This window comes from Emydura macquarii, unplaced genomic scaffold, assembly GCF_026122565.2.
Source record: "Emydura macquarii macquarii isolate MOO-44397 ecotype Brisbane River unplaced genomic scaffold, CSIRO-AGI_Emac_v2 contig_3080, whole genome shotgun sequence".
Classification (NCBI taxonomy): domain Eukaryota; kingdom Metazoa; phylum Chordata; order Testudines; family Chelidae; genus Emydura; species Emydura macquarii.
In genome coordinates, this window is record NW_027133217.1 from 2,222 (window position 1) to 19,026 (window position 16,805).

A 16,805-nucleotide genomic window follows, 5' to 3' on the forward strand; every position below is an offset into this window, starting at 1 on the left:
CGACTCCATGAGCAAGACCTTCAGCCTGGCTTCCCTTTCTTTTTGGATGCGGGGCTTGAAGGACTTGCAAATCTTGCACTTTTCTTTGCGGTGCTGCTCTCCGAGGCAGCGGTCATTAGGGTCACTCACCGCAAATTGCTTGGAGCAGATGGAACAGCTCTTGAAACCAGCCGAGCCCAGCATGGCTCTCCGATACAAGCCCCGAAGGGCAATCAACAGTTCAAATGAAGTGTCGACGAATCAACTAAATCTAAATAACAATACTGAAGCTAGAAGCTAGACTAGATGAAGGCTAAGGACTGCTGCTTGCAATAGCAAGGGCAGAAGTTCCAGCAACCGTCAGAGGCGGAAAGAAGGAACTGGGGACCCGCGTGGCCAGCAGTGCCCTTTATACCGCGACATGAGCGCGGCACTCCAGGGGGCGCCTGAGCTGGCTCTGCGGGCAGGCTAAGGGAAAAAGGTTCCGGGAATCTGTGCACGGGGCGCGCACACACCTACATTGGAATGCATATGAGCAATCACTCGAAGAGAGAACAATACGACATTAACATACACTAAGGAACTTGCAATGCATGCCAGCAAAGGTCCATGTTGGCCAGTTAGCATGCACTAGAATTAGTGCACTCTCTAGTGTGGACTAATGCAATGGGTAGACAAGCTCTAAGCTGTCTGTATGACCGGGTTTTTTTTAACCTACTAGCATGTTTTGCTGTGGATGCAGTAGAAGTTGCTTCCCTTGCCCCTCCTTGTCGCTGTGGGATGTTTTCAGGCTCTTGTTGGGGTCGATACTGGACACAGTGAAGGGCATAGATAGAAGGATCCTGAAGTGCAGTGGAGCCTCTGTGGAATTGGTGAGTTTCAGGTTGAGAGACATGACTGATTCTGTCAAAACCTGAAGGAGAATGTGTTAAACTACTTTCAGTCTGAAATCCTTCCAGAGCTTTGCAAGCTTTCTTCATTCTCGAGCCATTTATAGCATCTGGGATTTGGAGGATCCTTCCCCCAACCAATTTTTCTCTGTTTTAATCTTTTGATTAAACATAAAACAAACATGAAAACATAACGCAAAAATAATATAATAAAAGTTGAAAAATATTTGGTAGGACTCTGTGAATCACCAAGATTCACAGACCATGTTGGGAGCTAAATCACCTTCATTCTGATTCCAGACTTTTATAATCTCTTGAAAATGAACAATTGTTTGGACACTTAAATGATCTCCATAGTAAATTAACCCAAGCACAGAATAGCTCATCTTCCTGAATTAACATCTCCTCTCTTGGTTTATCTCTAGTCTTCTCTGGCCTATTCTACCAAAAAAAAAAAAAAGGTATCTTGTTGTCTGTAAACATTTAACACTGAATCAACATGACATGGTCGGTAAAAACATTTTACAGGCAATGTGAGTGTTGCCATGAATTATCTTATTATTGTTATCTACTGAGCAGTAGATTAAATAAACTGTAATGCAGCAATGTGTAAAAGATACTCACTCCAGAAAGGGGTTGATCTGGTATGAGATCACTTGCCATGGAATAAAACACCATTCCGCCATCATGATCCATTTCTATAGTTAACCTGAATGTAGGGAATCACGGGCTGTTAGAACCCTTTCCTTTGTCTCTGATTTCATTCAATTGTTTACTGTACATTTGTGAACTGTGAGAGCTGTTGTACTTACAGAGCAGGCTTTACAAAAGCTTGCAAGTTTATTCTCAAAGGTGCAACTCCACGGCCATATGAACGAGTTACCTTGCCAGATATCCCTTGTGCAAGCTGACAGGAAAAGGAAGAATACATGAGAATCAAACTAGAGTGTCAAGGGCAAAGCATTAACTTTAATCTGAGAGGGTGTTTCTCAAAGCTGTCAGCCACAGATGAACTCTGGCAATGTTTGTCCTATTCATAGTACGTTATGCTACCTCTATAAAATTCTGCTGCAAATAGCAGAAACTGAACTATATTTGCATTTTGAATGCAAACAAAAATTCGTACTAGATTAGGTGAAAGCTTCTTAATATGGAGGCATCTATTGTTTCCTAAAATTATATAAAATTTCATTGCTAAATATTTTATTCTAGTTAATAACACTTTGTACTTCACAGCTGAGGATCTCAAAGTGCTTTATTATTATCTCAAAGTTCATTATTTAAGCTTTGCAGCAGCTGGTAAGTTATATTTCCCATTTCACCAGGGAAGAATCTCATATAAGATAAGTGACATGTCGAAATTCACACAGTGAGTGAGAGGCAGAGCTGGAAATAGAACTCAGGAGTCTAAGTCCTGATTCCCACTTCCCTTATTAAATATTAAACATTTATGTTGTGATACAGCCTAGAGGCCTGGACCAGGTCCATTGTGCTAGGTACTGTACAAACATAATAACATATGACAATTCTTGCCCCAAAGTGCTTACAGTCTAAAAGATGATTTAACAGGTGGATGAAACAAATAAGCTATCAGAGTTGAGGGGAGGGAGTACTGGATAACAAAAATAACAGGTATTTTAGTATCAATTAGCTGTGTGCATAGTTAATAGCCAATCAGTAGCAGAAATCCCAATTCACCACCTGCCTCCCACGTTGTAAGGAGTAAATAATATAACAGTTTCACTGTTACTGAATAGCATTCAGAGCAGAAAGAAGCAAACTGAAGTGACAATACTACTTTGCTAAATACTTAGCAGTGATAGTATATTTACCTTGCTGTCTAGACTCATGAAACCCAACGCATACCCCTCACATTCAGTTTTGTTAATGAGTTCGGGTAAAATGAGTGGGGTGAAGGAAATATGGATGGAGGCACTGCCACCTGCAGGAACAATCTGAAATGAAAGTATTATATAGACATCATTTAGCTAAAGCAAATGAGCAGTTTTGCATCATGGAAACATCTTAACAGCTCTACAGCAAAGGCTGCATTGAGCTTTGCAATTAAAGCATAGATTAAAAATCTTTTTGGACTGCTCGATGCCCAGACTTGCATAGAAATGACAAAATATGAATTAAAACCAATATAAGGATTTCCATGAAAATCTATGTGCATACACTCAACTTTAGCCACTTTTATTCTGAAATAAAAGGGTCCACACACAGACGTGCACCAAAATAACTAAATCAGTTTTAAGAAACTAAATTAATTTTCTAAGGATTTACAGTTAAGTTTCTAATTAAACTTGAGTTCTAATAATTTACAAATCACCCCCTTCCCCTTTAAAATTTTCTTTTATTAAGTCTAACCTTGTACTTGATCTCTTTGGCAAAGAAGTTCCTTACATTTGAAAACTGATGCACTGTTAGATTATTCCAAGATTTAAAATATGGGCTATTTTTTTTTTTTTTTTTTTTAAAGTTCATTAATGTTCATATTCTTGAGTTATGGACACTTAGTCTCGTAACTTTGTTTCCAATGCACTGTTTGTCATATTTTTCCTGTCAAATTTGTAAACCTTTTATTCCAGATATTGTGGTCCCTAATTGATTTTGCATCAATTATTTTGAAGCAGTATGGGTTACACAATGTATTTGTACAGGATGAGTAACCTGTGGAGACAGCCAGAGGCTGAAAGGTCTGCATTCAAACTCAGCCAGTTATGCTTGCCTGTTCTTCACTGGATGAAGGACCTGCTTCCAGAGCTTGGCACCTGAACTTCTTGTACCTTGGGAACTCTGCAGGCCATTGTTATCCTGCTGGCTTCCTAAGGTCTGCAGGTGAATAATGCCTCTCCAGGCCTTCTTTAAGATCTTGTTTTCCCACTGCTCTCACTCTTGTTGTCTGTACCAGTGAAAAGCCCTCTCTTGCTGCCCCTTCACCCCAGTCCCATATAGTTGGCTATTTGCAAATTATAAGGACGCAGAGTCACAGCTTACGATTTGTCTAGGAGTTATATAGTACGGGTAGTCAGAGGGAACCCCTTCATGAGCTTGTATAAGTACAGAGATGATTTTCTTTTGATTATTTACTGATCTCCCGACTTCAAAATCACTCCATCCTGCCTCTTCCTTGTTGTCTACATCGGAATCCTACAGGTATGAAAGGGTAAAAAATGTTACACATGCAGCACAGGACTCTGGCAGGGTAGAACAGTCATTGCCAGAACAAAGGAAGAGAGCAAAAATAGCTAATCCCATTTTGTCTCACTTTCCAGCATAAACCCTGGTTTCTTCCATTAAAGATTGAGATTCCCAGGGGCGCTGAATGCCCTGACCTCCCACTGAAGTCAGTGGGAGGTCAGGGTACCCTAATGCTATTCAGCCCACAGCAAGATTGAGCCTTAGGAGTGTCTTGCTCATCATGCAAAGCAGCATTCCAGGCCTGTGGCTTCCTAGGTGGTTTTCAAAACAATTTTACCTCCTAAAATGACAAAAAAATAGTGTTGGTTTGACACCAATTTTTAGATTCTAAGGCTAGAAAGGACTATTATGATCATCTACTATGGCCTCCTGTATCACACAGGGCATAGCACTTACCCAAAAATAATTCCTAGAGCAGATCTTTTAGAAAAACATCCAATCTTGATTTCAAAATTGTCAGTGATGCAGGATCCACCATGATCCTTTGTAAACTGTTCCAATGGTTAATTACTCTCACCATTAAAAATTTACTCATTTCCAGTCTGATTTTGTCTAGTTTCATCTTCCAGCCATAGGATCGTGTTATCTTTCTCTCCTAGATTGAAGAGCCCCTTCTCTAATTAGATTGAAGAGCCCCTTCTCTAATATTTTTCCTCCACATAGGTACTTATAGGCTGTAATCAGATCATCCCTTAACCTCTTTATTAAGATAAATTGATAGACACAAGGAGCTCAATCACCGGAAGGCACATTGTATAATCCTTTAAACATTCTTGTGGCTCTTCTCTGAACCCTCACCAATTTAGCAACATCCTTTTTGAATTGGCACCAGAACTGGACACAATATTCCAGAAGTAACTGCACCAGTGCCAAATACATAAGTAAAATAATCTCTCTCTTATTCAAGAGTCCTCTGTTTATGGATCCGAGGATTGCATTCATCTTTTGGCCTTAGTGTCACATGGGGAGCTCATGTTCAACTGATTATCCACCATGACCCCCACATCTTTATCAGAGTCACTGCCTCCCAGGATAGAGTCCCCCATCCTGTAAGTATGACCTATAGTCTTTGTTCCTACATGTATACATTTACAGTTAGCTGTATTAAAATGCAGTTTGTATATGCCTAGTTTGCCAAGTGATCTAGATTGCTCTGAATCAATGACCTGTCCTCTTCAATATTTTACCACTCCAATTTTTGTCATCTGCAAACTTTATCAGTGATGATTTTATGTTTTCTTCCAAGTTATTGATTAAAATATTAAATAATGTAGAGTCAAGAACTGATCCTTGTGGAAGCCCACTGGAAACAAGTCTACACATTGACAATTCCCTGGTTACAATTACATTTTGAGACTTATCAATTAGCCAATTTTTTAATCCATTTAATATGTGCCATATCAATTTTATATTGTCCTAGTATTTTAATCAAAATATCGTGCGATACCAAGTCAAATGCCTTTCAGAAATCTACGTATATTATGCCAACACTATTACCTTTATCAACCAAACTGGTAATCTCATCAAAAAAAGATACATTATTTTGACAGTATCTTTAAACCCATGTTGATTGGCATTAATTACATTGTCCTCCTTTATCTTCCCGAGATCAATGTCAGGCTGAAACCTGTAAAGACCCAGCTCATCCCATTTTCCCTTTTTAAAAATTGACACATTAGCTCCTTCCAGTCTTCTGGAACTTCCCCAGCGGCGGGGCCAAAGACTTATTGAAAATCAATATTAACAAGCCAGTGAGTTCCTCAGATAGATCTTTTTAAACTTTTGGTTGCAAGTAAAACCATTTAAAAATGACTGATTTTAGTAGCTTCTGTGTCACATTCTTCAGTGATACTAGTGAAATGGAACATGTATCACTATGAGATACTATAATCATGTTTTTCCCCCAAATACAGAACAGAAATATTTAACACTTCTGCATTATTATTGATAATTCTACTATTTCCATCTAGTAATAAAACAATACCGTTGTCAGGATTTTTTTGTTCCTCTTATAGTTTTAAGAACTCCTTATTGTCCTTAACTCTGCTGGCCACAGAGTTTGCCTTGCATCCCTTTGCTTTCCTTATCAATTTTCTACAATTCCCAACTTCTGATTTATGATTATTTTCATTATGAGCAATTTCCCCTTTCTTCCATTTGTTATATTCCTTTTTATTTTTTATAGCTGCTTTCAATTCCTCACTAAACCATGTTTTTTTAAAAACCAGCACAACTTTCTTTCTTTCTCAGTTGTGGGATTGTGGCTTTTTGGGCATTTAGTTAGGTGTTTTTAAATTATCATTCACATTTTTCTGATTAAATTCTTCCTCCCATCTGATTTGGCTCATAATTGTTTTCAGCTTTGTGCAGTCGGCCTTATTAAAGCACCAAGTGTATATGTAACTGGTCTGGACTTTATTCTGATTGCACATTATAAATGTGATTGTCATGATCACCTGAACCTAAACTACCACTAATTTTTAATTCTGTGATCAGTTTCTCTTTATCTCTTAGGATAAAGTCTAATATAGAATTCCCCTCAATTGGCTGGAACGCTTTTTGAGGTAGGAAATTGTCACCTATTATGTTTAGAAATTGCAAGGATGTTTTAGTACTGGCAGCATGTGACCTCCAGCATATGTCAATCAGATTTTCTCTAAAGCTGTTACTTTCTTGGTGAAATGTGTGCTGAAAACCCACCACCAATTCTCTTTATGATGGTAAATTTCCAATGAAGAGTCTCTTTACAACAAACATTATAATAACATATAGTAACAACAATAGAAGCAGCATAGTCTGGGCATCCATAAATCTCATTACTGGGATAGGTTCCTCCAGTGTATTAGTCTAACTTGGACTCTGTAGGTTAGATGCTGCCTACTGTCAGGATAATTGGGACAGAGCTGGCCCTGTAAGTCCTTCAGGAGTAAAGCTGGTCAAACTCTGGAACTTTTGTTCTCTAAAATTTTAAAAATGTATCATCAAAATTTTTTGAGACAGCTCTACTCATGATTGCTAAGCCTTAAAGGCTGAGGGCTACACTCTGCCAGGGCTTGTAGAAACTGGGAACTAACCATCTGTGTTGGGCTTAAAGCTGTCTGGCATGTTTGATTGTGACAGGCATCAACGAACCTGCTTGAAGCTACCCCAAAGCTTGTCTTAAATGGCTGTTAACAATGGCTTCAAACAGCATAGTGCATGAACAAAAATTGTGATGGCAACACACAAACCAGCTTGCAAGAGAAACTAGTTTAACATCTCTAATAGAGACAGGGCTCAAGAGCTTAAATGTGCAGGGTGAGTACACCATGTTATGTTATGTTATGTCACTTCAACGGTATCCTTTCCCCCCAAGAACCCATTACTGTATATTGGCAGTGATAATGTGGTTTTAAAAAGCCAGATTGTCATGATCTTACATAGTCTGTCACAAGAGAACCTGGAGAAATGGTGTCTGGGCTGCTAGGGATTTTATCCCAGTTTAACACAGTTTCAGTCTCTGACGTGCTAACAACACTTGATTCAACCTCATTCCCATCTATGTCCTTAATAGGAAAATGTTCTCCATAAAACACCAAGAGATCCACCAGCTTTTCTTCATCTTTTTCTTGATTGTAGGTTTCCCAGTCCATGCGAATGTCTGAATGAAAAAGGAGAAAAAACTATTAATCTTAGTCATGCCAAAGATATACAGCTTTTTTGGCCCTTGAGAAAAAGTGCACTGAGTAGATAATGACACCTGGATCCCTTGATGCCAAGGGCAGATAGAAGCCCTCAAGCTGCTCTTTTGTACTCTGGGGACTAGTCAGGTAATTTTTTGAAGAGCAGAAGAGCATAAAGGTGACTTAAACCTATCTTTGCCTGTCGTTGGCCTTGCACTAGACACAATTTGGCCAGATCCAAGGATCCCAGCTTACATCATTAGCTATGATGAATGTTTTATTTGTTAAGTAAACACATAAGAAGGGGCATAGCACAGTATCCTGTCTTCTAACAGAAGGGATATACAGAACAGGGCAATTATTGAGTGATCCATCCCTTGCTGTCCAATTCCACCTTCTGGCCATCAGTGTTAGGGACAAACAGAGCAGAGTTGCATCCCAGACCATTTTGGCTAATAGCTATAGATGGACCTGTTCTCCATGAACTTCTCATTCTTTTTTAAATCCAGTTATAGTTTTGGCTTCCACAACTTCCTCTAGCAATGAGTTCCACAGCGTGATTGTGCACTGTGTGAAGTCATTCCTTAGTTTGTTTTAAACTTGCTGCTCAGGTGATTGATGGGGTAAATAACACTTCCTTATTCACTTTCTCCACACAATTCACAGTTTTATAGACCTCTATCATATCCTCCTTTAGTCTTTTCTTTTCCAAGATGAACAGGCCCACTCTTTTTAATCTGTCCTCACATGGAAGCTGTTCCATATCCCTAATCAGTTTTGTGTGTGGTTGATGATGTTCAAGACACAAAGATATGGCACCTGCCCTGAAGAGGTTACATTCTGAAGAGGAAGACAAAGATTGGATGCAAGTGCAATTTAGGAGAGCCAGATAGTGCTAAATTTAGAATGGAATTTTTTCTTTCCAGTAATAACAGCATGTTGGCATTTTATTGACATGGGTTAGCTCTAGGAGTTCAGAAAACACACACACATGGTGCCACTGGGATAGGATGTTTTCCCATTTCACACTAAATAATAGATTGTGCTAATTATGTCCCCTCAGTGGTGTCTGACTGAAACCTGCCCCCTCTGCTACTATGCACATCAGACTATTACGAAGGTAACACCACAATGATGAACATTTTCGTACAGCTAGAGACCCGACAGCACTGGCCGTTGCTTTGTATTAGCTAAACATTAAATTAGCCCTCAAAACAACCATCCTGATTTAAAAAGCTGAAGGTGCGTTAATTGCTGTGCTTTCACTACTGTAGGGACTGCAGTGCTAGTATATCTTTTAGAACATGAAACCAGCCTTACCACAGGGAGTGGGGTTGTTGAGCCTGATGCATCGGGAGACAGTATCCCCACCAGAGACATGAGCACCAAACCTGGGAAGGAGGAATAACTTTTTATGTTAGGATGTGCAACCCCTGAGAACTTTTCTTTGTTAATGACTCATTTAAAAGTGAAAACAGATCATTATAAAGTGTTAATTGTTGGCTCCTCAGTGAGCAGTGTACAGTGAGAAAGGAGTGGCAGGACTGTGATCTCTGTCCATGCTGGCCCTGAATCAATTGAGACTGGAATGATTGAAATCAGTCAGTATTAAACCCTAAGAAAACATAGTCTGGAAGAATAGTTGGTAGCATGGTTGATGAAGGATTGAGAGATTTTGTATTTGGAAACAGCATTTTACAGTCATGCTAGGAAAAACAAACATAACATAATATACTAAACGTATCTACACCAGATAAGGCCTTAGTGTGTTTGTTTGTCTAAACAAAATAAAGCACATATAGTATTTTGACAAATATACCATTGAACGTTGCCTGCCTTCTTACTGAACAATAGCAAATGGCCAAAAGTGGACATAATAGGTATAGTTTAATAGCATTTAAAACTTCTGATGTCCTTACAAACGGTATTTGGGGGGCTATACCTGATTATTGGTATCTTTGTTTGATCTTCAGTTTGAGGTCCTGTCATCTGCAAGAAGATTGGGCAACCTTTTACAGTCATTTGCATAGGAATTAATGTACACTGTAAGTCTCCCACCTAAGAAAAAATAATGCATTTTGGCAATTAGAATTAAATGCTACCTTAGAATGTGGGTTACTAAATAATATCGTAGCCATTAAGTAAAATGGATTTTCAAATTTTTTTACTCTCCCTTTTAAAGGAAATCAGTGAAGCAGTGATTTAATTAGGACTCTTGTCAGCGGGAAAGTTCTGTAACTAATCTATTAGTCATTCAGCTTGATGCCTTTGTAAGAGCCCTTCCATAAGGCATAACAGCACAACATATTGGATTAGAGGAGCACATTAGTGACTGTTACAACTGGATTTTGTAGATGGAACAAAACTAAGTTGTGGAACTATGTTACAGCCTTGTAAAAAACAAGGCCTCAACCTGTGGCCAAAACCAGATCCATACATTTTAACAGGCGAGACAATTGTCAACTAAACCTTGTTAGAAAAAACAGTCTAGGAAATAGCTACTCTGAATCTTTATTGAGATCCTAACAAACAGAAGAATGTGTTTTAGCAAAAAGAAATTCAGGGAAAGACAATTGGCCCCAACCCTACCATGCAAATTTGGTGATTAGAACAAAAAGCATCACCTACCCTACAGATGAGATCATCATGGTACTCTCCCCACATATTGTTATAGGCTGTTATTTCTATAATTAGCTGCTGGAAGGCTTTCAGAGTTCCTGTGGAAGGTTGCGCATGAAAAACCACTCCTCTCCCATGAGACAATAATGCCAGCGCAAATGCTGAAAGAACAGAGCAAAAGAGCATTTTATAAGATTTCTAGGAAATGGAATAAGGTTTGTCTTTCAAACAAAATACAGGTTCAGATCATCAGTTGGTATTAATCAGGGTAGCTCCACTGGCTTCAGTGGAGCTATGCCTATTTATACAAGTTGAGAATCCAACCTCTAGAGCAGAGGTTCCCAAATTTTTCTTATTGCGCACCCACTTCCAGATCTATCAGCTGCCCATGTACCCCTACCCGTCTCATCATGGATACTTTGTGTTTTTCTTAACACTACCTGTCTTTAGCCAGCTGTCCATATTTCACTGTTACATACAGATATAGTTAAAGTGCAAGGTATACAACTGAAAACCCCCCAATCCCCCATCAGTTAGAATGGATAGCTGCTGAGCAACTAAACTTGCACTGTTCGGTGATGGAAGGTGAGGGCTCTGTATGTGAGCGTCTCTGTGCATCTGTATTCCTATTGGTATATCTTGAAGTAAATTAACTACCCTATTTTATATAACAAATTCCCACAGAGTTTCAAAACTTTGTCTGAGTAGCCTATTATGAAAATGCAATAAATAAAATCCACCATTACACAATTTCTCCCACATTCCCCCCCGAGATGTCTCATGTACCTCCAGGGATATGTGTACCACAGTTTGGGTACCCCTGCTCTAGAGTCAAATCATTTTCACTCCAGCTTCCTAGTCAGTGGTTCTCAATCTGTTTTTATATTATGGATCACATGTTAAGACAGAGATCCTTTCAAGAACAACCTCCCCTGCCAATCTCCTAACTCTATGCTTTTTCTGTGACAAATGTAACACTTGGTTACATGAAAAAGCAATATTGGGAAGATGAAAATAAACTGACTCCAATGGGATTGGAGTGACTGTCTGGTTAACTTTGTGATCTGTGCTGTTTCTTTCTTTCTAGATGGTTGCTAGCCCTCTAGTTCTGGTGGTGTCTGGATTTCTGAACATCTAAGAAATACCCGACAAAGACCTTTAACAGGCACTCCAGATGTAGAGAAGGGTTTATTTGTTTACTTGATCCAAAAAATGGCCCAGAAGCCCCAAGACAGTCCTGACTGAATAATACATGGCAGGTGGCATCACTTCTTGAAAACTGAGAGATGCCTCATTATTGAGACAGAAGCAGCTCCATGGACCACTTTGAAATGCATCCAAAGATACAATTTGAGAGCTAATGTTCAACATTGTTGCATCTTTTAAATTATGTTTTATTTGCTGTGGGCTAGATTCTAATACCCCTTACTCAATGGTTACTTGTAAAATAAGATGCTCTTCTAGATGAATAAGGGTATTGGAGTCTGATCCTTTGTATTGGTAAAACACAGCCCTGATCCTTCCTGATTAGGATCTCTAGGAGCTACTGCAATATAAATAGTAAACAACAAAGGACCAAATCCTGCCCGGTCAGTCCATCCAACCCTACTGATATCAGCGAGGTTGCAGGGGATGGAAATCAGCTCAGAATTTAGCCTTTTTAAAAAAAATTTATTTTAGAGCTTGTAAAAAGGACTAGATTGACAGCCCTGGGGCTGAACTCCTCTCTCCACAGAATAGACACTGAATGCTGTGGGCAAGCCCCACAGAATCAACCAGTATGTTTCAGTCCTGTCCTGGAGGCCCAAACTCTAATACAGAGCGATTTCCATTTCCATTCAGCCCTCTTCTCATGGATGGTGCTGCTGAATGTGCCAGTTGTGAGGCCATATCTTCCTGGCCAACAAAAATAGCTTTTTTCATACCTGATTGTGCTCTCTTGGCTGCATGTCTTCTGTTTTGTGCTGTCCTTTTCACCAGGCAGGCTGTGGAACTTGAAAAAGGAAAAGACTCGATAAGCCTTTGAGCTGCACAAGTCTTTGCTAACTTTACAAGCTCGTTCTACCAAACTCCTAGATTGTTGGCAAATGTAGCTCAAAGACAGACTTCCTAGAATCACCGGTTAATTGAATTTTTAAAACAGTTTCTTTAAATGTGAAGCCATTTAAGTGCCAAGACCCAAGTTCAGGATTCTGTGAGCCAGATCCCAGCTGGTGTAAATAAGCATAGCTCCACTGATGTCAATAGTCCAATGCTATTTACACCAAATCTGAATCTGGCCCTTTGTGTTCCTGCAAAAGTTGATGGCTTGCAACCATAGTACCTCAGCCTGATTCATCATTTTTCTTAAGCAAAGCAAAGTCAAAGCAGGTGCTTAAGAAACACCCAGTATTGCAGGAAGTGGTACTGGTGGTTTCATACCGAACCAGTGCTGCAGCATGCTAATAGAGGATTGTCCCCTTACACCAGTATGCCTCCACTCCAATGGAATTATTCCAGATTTACACAGCAGTATGAGCGGAGAATCAGGCCTGGTATCTGATTCATTAGCAAGAAAGGCACATCTTACAGACTGTTTCCTTGTTCCTCTGAGGTAACTGGACAGCTAGTGAAATATTCAGCTTCTAGTGTGAATGGTGCATCGATTCCAGTATGATTGGTAAGTATTAGCTGCCGTGTTACTATGCTCTTCAATGCAACTTCAGATCCAAAGTCCAACAGAAGATCTTGAGGACTCTGTAGCATTTGCCTCTCATCACTATAAATAAAAACAACATCAGATATTAAGCTAGCATTGCTGTTTCTTCCTAGCACAAAAACAGTTTAGGCAGAATTGAGATTTCCAGCATAAGGCAGTTTTGATGTCCCTTGTTAAATGGACCAACTAGCCTCAGATTTATACCACCTGCATTTGCTAATATTGATTTGCCTCCATTATATTAATATAGGAATTTATTTCAGGTGTAGTTTTTATGCTGATCTGCCAAATTAAAGCTATTTCTTGCTCATCTGAAAAAAAAGAAACAAGGGCTTGAAGTACACTCTGAAACAGAGTATTCATGCTAGGTATTACAAGGATAAAATTAAAAATACCAGGCAGACATAGGCTTTGAAATCGTCAAGGGGAGTTGCATTTGTCATATCTCCTATCAGATTTGGCAGTGTGGCAGGAAAACTTCTAAATAGCCCAGGATATTTGATCTTGAATTGTATGGTATAGAATGCAACACTTTACTATCCATATCTGAGAGTTAAATTTACACATATTAAACATTGCAGACAATTACTGTGGCTTGTGAAGGCATCATGGGTGTAGGGACTCACATCCCTTGGCTGGCAGCAAGAGGGCTAATTCACTCACTCTGAGCAGAGAAAGCACAGATATTAGATCAGAAAAACTTCCACTATGGATGGACTAGTACAGTGTATTAAATGATAAAAACAAACAAGTTTGGGTGATTATTTTATAACACCTTCATTTACCTGGTAACTTCACTGTCACAAGGTCTTGAGTATGTGACATGCAGTCCCTTTACTTGGCCAGAAATTCCCAGAAAAAGAGGTTCCATCATGTCTTCTATGCTACAGGAGAGGGTAAGATCGTTCAGCTCACCCTAAGAGGAGAAAAGTCACATCTTCTATGTAAATGGAGTCAAAGATACAGAAGAAATATTATCATCAAGAAATGTTTTACTAAAACAGGTACAAATCTTACTGGATTGAAAAAAAAAAACCCAGAATCACAGGGGAAAACTGAGAAGTCTTACAGGTTGCGTTACATGGATTTCCTGCCAAAACGCTGCATCAGACTTGCTAGGTAGTAGGTACCAAATTAAACACTTGTTGATGTTACTGTATGTTTTGCATCAACGTTAAATAATGTAAACCTAAAAATGCACCATTATTGACTTTTGCCACATTTTCTGGTAGAAGTCTGTCTTTTCAGTGGTGGACTGCATGTGGTAATGGATCTCACTGTCTGGACACATTAATTCTCACCTCCCTCTTTTAATTTTCTCCAGGTGAGGAACAATTAGGGTATGTCTGCACTACAGCTACTACAGTGGCATAGTGCTACAGTGCTGCAGCTGCGCTGGTGTAGTGCTATAGTATAGACCATAGTTTCTCAACCTAGGGGTACGCGAGACATAGGCAGGAGGTATGCAGCAAAAAACCCAGTTAAGGGAGGCGGGCGGCAGCCGCTGACTTATGGGGGAGGCGGGCAGCAGCCTCCTGTTTCCCTCCTGGACACAGCTCCCAGCTGGGAGGCAGGCGGCAGCAGCCGTTGGCTTCTGGGGGAGGCGGGCAGCAGCCTCCCGTTTCCCTCCTGGACACAGCTCCCAGCTGGGGGAGGTAGACGGCAGCCACCCCAGTCCTGGGACGCTGGGCGGCAGTCTCTGGCTTTTTGGGAAGCCAGGTGGCAGCTGCCTGTGTCCCACCCAGTCCCAGCTCCTAGGTAGGAGCCTGGTGGCAGCCCCGTGTGTCCTGCGAGCTGGGCTTGCAGCTGGTTGGTTGCCACTCGTCCCCCAGCTCTGAGCCCAGAGACCCTCCCGCGTACTGGCTTGAAGATGGGCAGTAGCTGCCTGCCGCCTGCCCACATCCCCGGGTCCCACCCTGCGTGGAAGCCTCCTCCGCCCCAGCTTGGAGCAGGTGGCAGTCGCCCACCTCCTGTGCTGGCAGCCAGGTGGCAGCCACCTGCAGCTTGCCCAGGTCGCAGCTCCCCTCCCTGGCTCAAAGCCCGGTGCCCAGAAAGCCAGGTGGAGAGCCCAGCGGCTTGCCCAGTCCTGGAGCCTGGCTCTTCACACAGGCTTACTTGTCAATTTCACTGCTCTAGCTGAGCAGTGAAATTATCTATGAGAGCCCCAGATTTTACCAGTATAAAAATCTTGAGGGGGGCTGTAGGAAGGCGCAGTGGCCTCCCCCGGAGTCTGGACCTGAGGAAGGGCCGCAGCGACCCAGCTGGACCGAAACAGTCCCAGCAGACAAGTCTGCCCTGCAACAGAAAGACCGAGCTGTGATAGGGCCAGCAGGCCAGTCTGCCCGGCAACCAAAAGATCAGGTAGTGATAGGACTGCCTGGCCAGCCAATCAGTGACAGCAGGGCGGAGTCCCTATAGGAAGGGGCAGTATAAAAGACAGGCCCCAGAGGTCAGTTGGGAGGAGACTGCTGTTGGAGGTAAATGTGCTGCCCTACTGGCTGAGGCCTAGGCCAGAATGGAGCGGATACCAGGGATGCTTGCCTCCCAGAGTGGAGACCTCAACCATCCACTGATCCTATCTCAGGGCCCAGAGCCTGGGTAGGGCGTCTGGGCCCTGGCTGGACCAGGCTCCCAGATCCCAGTGACTGGGCTGAGCTCCCTGAGCAACCCGGATGGGAGATGGAGGAGCTGCCTGAAGCCGAGCCCCCAGAAGCTGGACAGGACCTGGAAGAGCTGCCTGATGCCGAAGCCTCCCAGGAGCTCTGTGACCTGGAGGAGCAGCCCCTTGCTGAGGAGCTCCCCGCCCTGTCACCAGTGGATGAGGAGGGACCAGTGGGCCTACCATGGACCGAGTACCCCAGCGACCCTGAGGACCCTGATGAGACAGGTACCTGGGAATACGGGGAGGAAGTGGCCCAGGGACAGCCATAGACAGTGGCTGAGTCTGGGGCAAGGACCCCGTTGGCGTGTTGCGGCGGGAGCCTTGCCGACTCAGTGGCAAACGCCTTTGCCACTGCTAGGGCCCTGGGCTGGGATGCAGTGGAAACGGGTGGCCCTGCTTCCCCCTGCCCCCTTCCCTAGACACCCCAGGAGAGCCTACTCCTCCCTACCGCTATAGATAGTGGATCCACTGTCTGCCCACCCTGCCTGGGGCCCGGGGCCATTGCACTGCTTGCTTGCTGGCTAGCCCGCCCTGCCTGGGGCCCGGGGCCATTGCACTGCTTGCTTGCCTCACCCCACCGGAGGGTGGAAGGCTAAAGACCACGGGACTGCCCGCCCTGCCCGAGGGCCAGGGCTAAGACCCGGGCACAAGAGCTAACTGTTCCCCATTTAGGAAGGCGCTGTGGCCTTCCTCCGGAGTCTGGACCCGAGGAAGGGCTGCAGCGACCCTCCCGGATAGGATGAACGTTCTACAGGGGCCCACACAGTGTGATTTGCCCCAGGCCCGCACCCCCTAGGGATGGCCGTGGATGGCCGTGGGGCACTGCTATCCACTCTGGTGGGCCGCTAGAGCCTGCTCATACCTCAAGTTCCCACCTGTGTGAGGAGAACACCACGTGACCCTGCCATCAGGACACAATGATTGGCTGGTGTTGACCTTTGCTCCTATATGAAGGAAGGGGAGGAGGAAGGAGGGGAGAAACAGCAGGAGTTTTGCGATCTGCCACAGCCACACAGCAGTGCGGAACTCAGAACTCTCCTGCTTTATGAGAAATACAGTCGTCCAGTAGTAAAGGGGGAAAATATTGTATT

The 16,805-nt window shown here is 42.5% G+C and overlaps 1 protein-coding gene across 1 annotated transcript in view; it reads right to left on the reverse strand.

The window, feature by feature from the left end:
• Positions 1–683: 683 nt before the first annotated feature.
• The window catches only part of LOC137141510 (deleted in lung and esophageal cancer protein 1-like), a 43,199-nt gene continuing 27,077 nt past the window's right edge, over positions 684–16,805 (reverse strand). The window contains exons 23-34 of the mRNA XM_067530397.1: positions 13,838–13,968; positions 12,924–13,112; positions 12,280–12,347; positions 10,364–10,515; positions 9,678–9,793; positions 9,056–9,126; positions 7,493–7,713; positions 3,870–4,022; positions 2,702–2,824; positions 1,682–1,776; positions 1,494–1,578; positions 684–892 (exon numbers count right to left, since the gene is read on the reverse strand). Coding sequence (XP_067386498.1) covers positions 689–892; positions 1,494–1,578; positions 1,682–1,776; positions 2,702–2,824; positions 3,870–4,022; positions 7,493–7,713; positions 9,056–9,126; positions 9,678–9,793; positions 10,364–10,515; positions 12,280–12,347; positions 12,924–13,112; positions 13,838–13,968 — 1,608 coding nt within the window. The 3' untranslated portion in view covers positions 684–688. The remainder of the gene's footprint in view (positions 893–1,493; positions 1,579–1,681; positions 1,777–2,701; positions 2,825–3,869; positions 4,023–7,492; positions 7,714–9,055; positions 9,127–9,677; positions 9,794–10,363; positions 10,516–12,279; positions 12,348–12,923; positions 13,113–13,837; positions 13,969–16,805) is intronic.